At 58.4% G+C, this 10,402-nt stretch overlaps 4 protein-coding genes across 4 annotated transcripts; 2 read left to right on the forward strand and 2 right to left on the reverse strand.

Annotated features, from left to right (window-relative positions):
- Positions 1-64: 64 nt before the first annotated feature.
- EX895_000712 (uncharacterized protein) lies at positions 65-1,768 on the reverse strand (the record flags this gene model as incomplete). Its single annotated transcript, XM_029881313.1, has 1 exon — positions 65-1,768. One exon carries the CDS (start codon positions 1,766-1,768, stop codon positions 65-67), a length of 1,704 nt encoding a protein of 567 aa, XP_029742699.1.
- A 1,506-nt stretch (positions 1,769-3,274) lies between these two features.
- On the forward strand, positions 3,275-5,096 carry EX895_000713 (uncharacterized protein; the record flags this gene model as incomplete). The annotated part of the gene is made up of 2 exons (XM_029881314.1): positions 3,275-3,296; positions 3,385-5,096. 2 exons carry the CDS (start codon positions 3,275-3,277, stop codon positions 5,094-5,096), a joined length of 1,734 nt encoding a protein of 577 aa, XP_029742700.1.
- Positions 5,097-5,675: 579 nt separating this feature from the next.
- On the forward strand, positions 5,676-6,779 carry EX895_000714 (uncharacterized protein; the record flags this gene model as incomplete). The annotated part of the gene is made up of 1 exon (XM_029881315.1): positions 5,676-6,779. One exon carries the CDS (start codon positions 5,676-5,678, stop codon positions 6,777-6,779), a length of 1,104 nt encoding a protein of 367 aa, XP_029742701.1.
- Positions 6,780-7,063: 284 nt separating this feature from the next.
- EX895_000715 (uncharacterized protein) lies at positions 7,064-8,722 on the reverse strand (the record flags this gene model as incomplete). The annotated part of the gene is made up of 1 exon (XM_029881316.1): positions 7,064-8,722. One exon carries the CDS (start codon positions 8,720-8,722, stop codon positions 7,064-7,066), a length of 1,659 nt encoding a protein of 552 aa, XP_029742702.1.
- Between the last annotated feature and the right edge of the window lie 1,680 nt (positions 8,723-10,402).

Genomic DNA, 10,402 nt, shown 5'->3' on the forward strand with positions numbered 1-10,402 from the left:
TACTGTACAGTACAGCATACTAGTGTAGCAATGAAATGACAAGGGGCGACGGCAGTGCAAACAATCAGATGATGATCCTTCCCTCATCATCACACCTGACCAAGCCGAAACAGCACTCGTCCTCGTTGAGGCCGTCGAGGTGTATATCGGCGTCTGCCACTGGCCCTGGTGCTGGCGCAGCAGCTGTCGAAGGATGACCGTTCGACGTGCTGACACTGTCTCGATCTGAAGGACCATCAGCACGCATGTCAAGAGAGACGCCTGACGGAGCCGGAGCTGCCCACTTGACGTCTCTTTCCGAGATCGCCGCCGCACGATTGCTAGCGTTGGAACTGCAGCACGCCGCCTTGGCCTCCCCATCGCCGTTGACCGCGGCACTGTTGGCAGGGGCCGGACAACAACCACCTTTGCGCTCCAGCACTTCGACTCTGCTTCTCGACGTCGACCTCGCATATCGCCCTTCCTCTGGTTTGTCGCCCCGCTCCCTGTGCACCACCCGACTCCTCGGAGACTGCACACCCTCATAGCCCACCACTGCTACTCCCTGCTGCTGCTGCTGCTGCTGCTGTTGCTGTTGTTGTTGCTGTTGCTGTTGCTGTTGCTGTTGCTGTTGCTGTTGCTGTTGCTGTTGCTGGTGCTGATGCAATCCATCCTCGACATACCGCCTGCCACTACCGCCCACTCTGGGCTCGCCATAACTCGGGCTGGCGTATGGCGGCAGCGCATGCGACCGTGCCAAGGCAGCAGGAGAATTGACACTCGAAGAGGTAGACGGCGTGGAAGCTGTCGACCAATATGTAGATGCCGCGGACGGCGCAGCTTTCTGTCGTGCAGGCGACATGCTCGAGGGCGGCGGTAGGTGTGGTCTTGCAGCCCCCGCTGAAGAGGTAGTCCTTGGCAACGATGCCGAGGGTGGAGGAGGTCGCCGGTACGCATCCTCGGCAGCGGCGGCGGCAGCAGCGGGACTGTTGTATGAGCTGCTGCCGTTCTGGTAGGCATGGTGATGACGCGGGCTGAAGTTGGCAGACGGTGGGGTGGGAGCAGAGGAGAGCATGCCTGAAGGGCTCGGGGTGTGCCAGACGTTGGTGCCCGCGGCAACCGCTCCGGTCGACCCCGGTGGTGGCCGACGCGGCAGAGCTGCATACTCGTGTGATGAGGGCGAAGCCAGATGCGATGCTGTGCCATTGGTGAAGTAGTTGCTCGTCATCTGGACGCCACTCGGCTGAAGCGCGATCTGCTCTGCATAATACGGCACGTTGACCGGCTCGCCCGACCTGAAGCGCTTAGCGCGATAGCCTGCCTCGATTTCTGGCTCCACAGATGGAATGGGCAAGCCGTGATGCAGCAGCACGCTCCTCAAAGCCTTGACGCTGTGCTGCAGCTCGGCGACCTGCGCCTCGACCTGTGCGGCGGCCAAGGAGAGCTGGCGATTTGCCTGCTGGATGGGCGCACAGTTGTCGCATGTCCCCGTTACCTCGCCTGCTGCATCCGATGTGGGAGTGGGGACGCCCTTGGCCGGGGCTATGGCAGCGTACGCGGTGCTGCTGTTGGCGGGCGAACTGCTGGACTTGATCTGGGGCGAAGCAGCGGGCGAGGAGCGCGGCGAGAGATTCAGCAGCTTGCGCAGTTTGGCGTTTTCATGGGTGAGGATCTTGATGCTCTCCTCCAAGTTGGCTAGATGCTCGGCCTTGCGCTGTCGGAAGGCACGTTGGGTTTGCAGCGCGCGAGTTGGCTCCAGGGCCATGTTGGGGCGTCGACCGCGACCCATCTTGGAGGAGGCAATATGGAGAACAGGTGCACAGCTTCACGGCGAGGTGTGTGGCGTGGAGTCGGGGGTGGTGTGCGCCATGAATGCTGCGCTGCACTGTGCAAGAAGAATGGCAATCTCGGTGCGGTTAGGGTGGGCGGCGACGACGACGACGACGACGACGATGATGATGATGATGATGATGATGATGATGATGACGATGGAAGCAGGACAGTCGAGTCTTTGGCTATCTCAGCTCTCGTTCCGAGCTGCAGCAGCAAGGTGCGCGGCGGAACTGGAAAAATTGAACCGGCATCGGATGACTCCGAAGGAGAAACTGTGTAACCAACCGGTCTCAAATTTCGTTTTCTCGCGACGGCCAAATAGCATCCGACGAGATTCTCGTTGCTCTTCTTGCTCTGCTGCCTGTCGACTCGATGTGAATTCGGAAAGACGTCGGTGGAGTCAGCGATAGATACTCTGAGCGCAAAGCGGGGCGGCAATTCATTTATGGTGCTACATGTATAAGAACAGAAGATCCACTTCATCCGCGGGGATTGCTACTTGTGTGTCTTGCTTTGCCCAACTAAGCCTGCCGATGCTAACCACCAAGCGAGACAGCCATGCAATCTGGAAGCGAGATTGTCCTTGTACGTACGAAGAGGTTGATTGCCTTGCAACCGACGCATGAAGCCACCAACTGCCAGCCACTGTCATGCCACTGTGGAGAGCACGTTGCTCTGTGGATTAGCATCGCACCGAAGTCTGGGCCCTTTTGGCCGTGCATGGCACGATTCGAGTCTTAACTAGTCAATGGCTGCATCGGGCAGCCGACCCAAATCTAATCTAAAAAAGGGAGAAAAGAGAGAAAAATTACATCAACGCGGAATGCGGCATTGCGCCGTGCAACCGCTCCGAGTGCCTTGCCCGCCTGAGCAAGAGCAAGAGCTTCGAAGCGCGTGTGTGGTCCATGCGTGAGTGAGTGTGTGTGTGAGTGAGCGTGTGTGCTAACGCAGGGAAAGAGTTTTTCTTGTCCCCCACATGACCCTCTTGTCGACATCTTGTCCTCTCTCTTGCTACTTCCACCTCTTCTCTTGTACTCCATACCGCCCTGCTCGACGAACAAGATCGTCATCGACGACAACAATAGCGACGAATCTCGCCTTTCTGTTGCTCCAACCAACCAACGCAATCGTCTTTGCATCCACGTACCGTGCTAACACCGCAGTCTAGCGTCCTACTTGCGTTCGGGCCCTCGGTTTTTGTCCAGCACACGTTGATCAGGCTGGCAGCTTCTTCTTTCAAAGGGCTTCTCTCTCCTGGCGCTCGGATCCGCAGCCTTGACCTGCGTGTTACCCGCTCCTTTCGACAAGTAATTACCGCTTCCATCGCGAGCGCGCCCGACTACTTGAAGCCCCAGCTTATCGTTTCATTCGATCGTCCCACTCATCTTCCACCTTGCGAGTCACTTCGCTGAGATCTGCGCACACACTCGACCGTTGTTCACCAGTCACATACACTCCAAACATGTCTTGGAAGCTTGGAAAGAGTAAGTGTCGAGCCACTGCATGGTCCACGATAGACATGACTTGCTGATTTCATCTGCCCTCCAACACTCTGCTCGGACACGCTGCTAGAATTCAAAGAGGGCGCGAATCTAGGCGCTCGTACGCCGCTAGATCGCTCCGCTACGCCCACCCCGGGCAATCCAGGCACCGACGCCAGCGCCAGCGCTTCTTCATCCTCGTCCAACCTCCTCGCTTCCTCCGATGGCGCTCCCATCCCCCGCTCCGGTCTCTTGACCATCCGTGTCATTGACGCCCGCGGCCTTTCACTTCCACCGGGAATGCAGACCCCGCCCGCTGTTGCACGCGCTCTGGCACACCACAACCCCAACGCCTCGTCACTTGCACAGTCCTTCGGCGCAGGACACCGCGAAAACAGGCAGAGCATGCAGCGCAAACAGTGCTGGTGGCTGCCCTACCTCGTGCTCGAGTTCGACAAGAACGAGATCCTCATCGACGCCATTGGCGGTGACATTCAAGGCCCCACCTGGATGTTCCGCGCCCACTTTGATGTCTCACGTATCTCCGAGATCAGTTTGCAAACCTACCTTCGTTCGGGCGATGGACACACACAGCAACCCGAGGCGAGTCGCGACGGTCAGGGCGACGATGTGATGGGTGTCAGCGACATCTACCTCGGTGGTGTCAAATTTGTCCCAGACTTTGAGAACCAGCGCACGTCGGATGCGTGGTATCCACTGGCCGGTGGCAACGGCCAGATCCACGTCCAGGTCTCGTACCGAAGCGACTCGCGCAGCTCGCTCAACATGGAAGCCTTTGAGCTGCTCAAGGTCATTGGCAAAGGCAGCTTTGGTAAAGTCATGCAGGTGCGAAAGCGTGACACGTCGCGAATCTATGCGCTCAAGACCATCCGCAAGGCGCACATTGTCTCACGGTCCGAAGTGACCCACACCCTCGCCGAACGTACCGTGCTCGCCCAGGTGAACAATCCCTTCATTGTACCGCTCAAATTTTCGTTCCAGAGTCCCGACAAGCTATACCTCGTGCTCGCCTTCATCAACGGAGGCGAGCTCTTCCACCATCTCCAGCGAGAGGGAAGGTTCAACGAGGAGCGCTCGCGATTCTACGCTGCCGAGCTGCTGTGTGCGCTCGAGCACCTGCACGGGTTTAATGTGGTCTACCGCGACCTCAAGCCCGAGAACATCTTGTTGGACTACACGGGCCACATTGCACTCTGCGACTTTGGACTTTGCAAGCTCAACATGGGCGATCAAGAGACGACCAACACCTTTTGCGGTACACCCGAGTACCTTTCGCCCGAGTTGCTGCTCGGACAGGGGTACACCAAAGCGGTGGATTGGTGGACGCTCGGAGTGCTACTGTACGAGATGCTCACCGGGTTGCCGCCCTTCTACTCGGAAGACGTCAACGAGATGTACCGCAAGATCTTGCAGGACCCGTTGCGGTTCGGCGACGAAGTGTCACCGGACGCTCGACACCTCTTGACGCTGCTGCTCAACAGGGATCCCGCCCAGCGTCTCGGATCGGGCCCGCACGGCGCAGCGGACATCAGGGCGCATCCCTTCTTCGCAAAGCACATCGACTGGAAGCTCTTGCTCGCGAAAAAGATCCCGCCGCCGTTCAAGCCCAGTGTCGCCTCGGCCATCGATACGAGCAACTTTGACCCGGAGTTCACCAACGAGCCACCGATGGACAGTGTGGTGGACGATAGCCACATGCTGTCTGCCACCGTGCAGGAGCAGTTTGTCGGCTTTTCCTACAATGCGCCTAACGCGATGACAGGTGAGAGCTTGAGGGATTAACAAGGCGGGAACGAGGACGAGGGGGGAGCTGCTGTAGGTTTTAGACGAAGTTTTGGCTTATTTATGCAACGCAAGTTTTTTCTTCTGGAAGGGGGGTTGATGCATTGTTGAAACCGAGGTGTGTGCTGCTACTGCTGTTGCTGCTTCGTATGCTGTGCATCTCAGAGGGCTGTATCGGGAGGGAGAGCATTGCGTTTTGCGCTATGTGTTGTGCCGAGCAGTAGAGGCTCAGAGTTGTGCCGAATGGTCGCGGTCGGGAGTCGGAGGTGCAGGTTTGTGCTCCACACCTTTTTTTCCCCTCTTGACCCTGAAACTTCGATTTTCGTTTTTGACGTTGGGACCACGAACATCCCCAGACCTTCTCTGCTTGATCACTCCATCACATCACGGCTGTCTCTACGATCTCATACGCCAGATAGCTGTACCATCTGGTCACTGCGACATCGCACCGCACCCAGCAGCTGCTGAGCCCGTCGACATCGACACCGGCCAAGAGGCGCCTCATCGCGTTCGCTACAACGACCACCACCTCGAACAGCTCTGCTTCATCACTAACCGGTAGCCACTAGCACTCTCACAATGTCGTCGTCATCATCACCACCCACAGCAACCATGCTCGCAAGTTCAGCCATCACGCATCTCTCTGCCACCTACCCAAACCGCGTGCAAATCCACCTGCATCCGGCCACCTCTCTGCCCGCTAGCCTTGCCAGCAGCCTGTCGGATGCGGTGGACTCACCCGCACCGCGCGGCGACCTACCGGTTGCGCTAGTGTGGACGGTGGAGTCTCTGCGGCTGATGCGCACGTACGGCGTGACGGGGAGCTACACGGGGACGCTGGCGCAGTTCCCGCAGCAGAACGTGTTTCTGGGGCTGCCCGTGCAGATGCTGCCGGAGGAGGTCGTGTTTCTCGTGCGGCGCGGACGTGCGGTGGTGGTGGATGAGTGTGCGTCGTATCGGGCGAGTGGCGCGGGGGAGCGGGCGGAGGTGCGGAATGCGGTGGCGGAAGATAGGCGGGGGCAGCAGCTGGCTGCGTGGCACGAGCGACAGTTGCTGCGCGCCAAGCACTCCTCTTCGTCCGCCGGGTCCGCGCAACCAACGCAGGCGGAGCTCGACACCCTCCCCTGGCACTACACCATCCCCACCACCTCGTCCGCCCTCCCCTGGTACACTCCCACGGCCTACACGCACCTCTCGGCGATCCAGCACGTCTTCGCGTACCCGCGCACCGCGCGCGAGATCGGCAGCACCGCGCTCTTCGATCACCTGCGCGGCGACCACGGCCTGTGGTGCCTCAACGGCCTGCGCTTTGGCGGCTCGTTCGCCGTCTACCCCGGCGACCCACTGCGCTACCACAGCCACTACACCGCGCAGCTCGTGCTGCGCGGCGAGGACATTGCGATGACCAGCCTCGTCGCGAACGGCAGGCTGGGCACCGCGGTCAAGAAGACGCATCTGCTGTGCTGCGTCCAGGACGTCGCGGAGGGGCTGGAGGCCCAGGACGAGGCGGAGATAGGAGCGCAGATCGGGAGCGGCCGCTTTGATGTTGCCGTCAGGGGCAACAGGGATCCGACGCGCTCGCAAGCGGCGCAAGAGGGCGACGGCGACGGCGAGGCGATAGCGGGAACGACACTGGCTACGTTCAACGTGTTCAGCTTAGCCTGGGCTGGCTTCGGTACCTGACCCACCCCCACCCCCCACCCCAGCTGCTTCAAATACCACACACAGCGCTGCAACCTCGCACTCTCAGAACAGTCGCACCAGGTACCAGATCCCCGGTCTTCCTTCAACACACCCACAAAACAACCACGCCCATAGCGAAGTAGCGAAGAGGGGGAAGAAAATTTCATTGCAAAAGCTTGTGTGACTTAACCTACTTAAATCGAGAGCACGTGAATGAGAATCTGGCGTCCGTCTCCGATGCCGACGCGCGGCGGGCGGCGGGCGGCGTGCGATGCACTGCTTGATCAAGTGATGACCGTCGGCTTGTCCCTGCCGGTAAACTGCTTGAGCTTGGACACGAGCAGCGCCTGCTCGATGAGCGGCTTGAGCCCGACCTGGGCATCCGCCGCAAACTCGGCCTTGTCGTTCGAGTACTTCTCGACATACAGCCGGATGGTGGCGCCGGCACTGCCCGTCCCACTCAGGCGGAAGATGATCCGCGAGCCATCGACAAACTTGATGTACAGGCCCTGGTTCTTGCTGACACTGCCGTCGATCGGGTCCGTGTAGCTAAAGTCGCCCGACTCGGCCACCTGGAACTCGCCCAGCTTGGTGCCCTTGAACGAGGCGCTCTCGAACTGCGAGCGCAGGTGCGCCATGACCTGGTTCGCGCCGTCCGAGTCGACCTCCTCGTAGTCGTAGCGCGAGAAAAAGTTGCGCCCGTACTGCTTGTAGTGCGCGATCAGCACGTCCTGCACACTGGTGCCCGGTGTCTCCTTGTTGGCTGCCGCCAAGATGGACAACCAGGCGAGCACCGCCCACAGACCGTCCTTCTCGCGAATGTGGTCCGAGCCCGTACCGAACGACTCTTCACCACAAATGCTCAGTCGGCCGGCATCCATGAGGTTGCCAAAGAACTTCCAACCGGTGGGCACCTCGAAGCATTCGAAGCCCTTCTTGGCCGCGACGCGGTCGATGGCGCCCGAAGTGGGCATGGAACGAGCCAGACCCTTGATGCCAGACTTGAAGTAAGGAATGGCCTTTTGCGCCCAGTCGGCGATGATGGCGACCGAGTCCGAGGGGTTGACGAACGCGCCCTTGCCGATGATCATGTTTCGGTCACCGTCACCGTCCGAAGCTGCACCGAACGAGATGTTTTCCTTCTCCACTGCATCGACCAACGATTTGGCATAGGTCAGGTTAGGATCCGGGTGACCGCCGCCAAAGTTCTCGGAGGGCACGCAATTCTGGATGCTCGATTCCGACAAACCGAACTCTTCGACGAACAGCGCCCTGCCGTAAGGGCCCGTGACACCGTGCAGCGCGTCGAAACGTACGGTAAAGTCAGAAGACTGCAGGAAGCTCTTGATCAGGCCATAGTCAAAGATGGTCGAGAGGTACTCGATGTAGTCCTTGACACTGTCGATGATCTGGATCTTGAGGTCACCAAACGTGGTCTCGCCGATCTTGGAGAGGTCGACTTCGGGACCCTCGACGATCTTGTACTCCGAGATGGTCTTGGTACTCTCGAAGATCTTGTCGGTAACGCCCTCGGGGGCCGGGCCGCCATTCTCCATGTTGTACTTGATGCCGAAATCGTTGTCCGGCCCACCGGGGTTGTGCGAGGCGGTGAGGAGGATACCACCAGTGGCCTTGTAGGCGCGGATGACGTGGGAAGCGGCTGGGGTGGAGAGGATACCATTCTGGCCGATGATGAGCTTCGAGAGCCCGTTGCCGGCAGCGAGGCGGATGATGGCCTGGATAGCAGGCTTGGAGAAGTAGCGGCCGTCACCGCCTACGACGAGCGTGGCGTTGGCAGCACCTGTAGGGATGGCCGAGAGGATAGCCTGGACGAAATTCTCCGTGTAGTGCTCCTGGGCGAAGACCTTGACCCTCTTGCGCAGACCGGAAGTACCGGGCTTCTGGCCCTCGAAGGGCTTGGTTGCGACAGTGACCACGGACATGTGTGCGGTCGAACTTGGGATGATGTGGTTGGATGGGGAGGACAAGAAGGTGATGAAGGTCGCGCAAGGGAAGGACAGAGAAGGAACCGGGACGAACGTGGTGCGGGTGCGAGCGAGCCAAGCAAGTGCAGTTCTGGTTGTTGGGCGTCTGTGCGCCACTGACGAACAGCAGGAAAGCCAAGAGCGGGAATCACGAAGAAACAACGCCGCCAGCGCCTCGCCTCTCGATTTCGCTCCAAATTCGCCTCGCCCCAGTCGTTCGTTGCCCTTGACCTCCCCGGTGAACCCGTGTTTCGTTTGCTGCACTCGGTGATTCGCAGTGCAGCAGCAGCAGCAGCAGCAACAGAACAAGAAATCGATTCGGCACTCCCGCCCGCTCTGCACCATTTGTGTTTTAATTGATTTTTGACTCAAAAACGGACCGAGCGTCCGCCGCCCGAATATTCATTGTAGCATTGTTCTCATCCATATCCTAACAACGAAGGAAAAGATTTGGCACCGGGCACACGTGATGAAGTCGCGAGACCGTCTGCACGGCCAGAGACGTGGTGAGCCCCTCTGGCTCTCCATTTGTTCGACACACACACATGCGCAACTGGAACTAGCACAGTCACTGCGGTGCCCATGACGCACGCTATCCACCATCAATCAAGGCCACCCGAGTCTGGAAAGCGAGTTCACTCGTTCGCACCTCGGTAACTTTTCGCCAGGTGGACAGACTGTAACCTGTGCTTACAATTGTGACCAAGCTTTGTGTAGTAGCCTAATTGGACAGCTTTCTAGGCAGCGAGCATCCGCGCGGTCTTCGTCGAGCTTATCCTGGAGCGACGGACCCGCTTCTCCTCCTCATATGAACGTGTCGTTTGAATGGTGGATGGTGTAAAGAGGCAGTTTAGGCTCGGTTTTTGTGACCACAATTATGCGCAGTGTTTTTTTTTAACCCCATGTGGTGTTTTCACAAAATCAGACGTTTTTCTCGAAATTCAGACGCATACGTGCTTTCTGCGCCTTTTGGCTTGGACTTGGGTGAGACAGACATCGGAACCTGAAGCCAGCCGTTGCGGGCCGCGACTCGACCAACAGTTCAACACACACACACGCATGCGAAGGGTGCTGCTACCTGCATATCGAGTGTGTTTCTTTTCTCGCTTCTCCGCCCTCCACTCAATTCACTAGCTCTATGTGCTGCCATAAAAGAGAGATAGTTGGTTGCTCATCATCGCAATGGTTGCTGCGCTCGTTTTGGTTGTCAGAGAGGAGGCGAAGCGTTGCTTCGCAAAGTCGATACGAAGAGTGCAAGTCGAAGAAGTAAAAGTGACAGTAGCTTCCTCAGCAGCGAACAAACCTTTCCAGCTTGTGCCTGCGCAGCAAGACCGATTTTGTCGGCGCTTTGAACTGCAAATGTCGCCGTTCGAAACAGTTTCTCTTCTCTTCTCTTCGGGACATCCGTACGAGGCTGACTGAGCTCAAGTCATCCTTGAGCGTGACAAGTGAGAGATAGAAAGAAGCTCGAGTGCTCTTGAAACGATTCGCTTGTAACTGAGACCACGACTCTGCGACTGGTCGACCAAAAAAAGAAAAGAGTATCGCTCATGCGTTCTCATGCAAAGCGACCGTAGGCGGGCATTGTAGTCCGGTTCGACCAACAGCGGGGTGGGCTACTTACTGTTCGGCAACTCA

This window comes from Sporisorium graminicola, chromosome SGRAM_1, assembly GCF_005498985.1.
Source record: "Sporisorium graminicola strain CBS 10092 chromosome SGRAM_1, whole genome shotgun sequence".
NCBI classification, from domain to species: Eukaryota; Fungi; Basidiomycota; class Ustilaginomycetes; order Ustilaginales; family Ustilaginaceae; genus Sporisorium; species Sporisorium graminicola.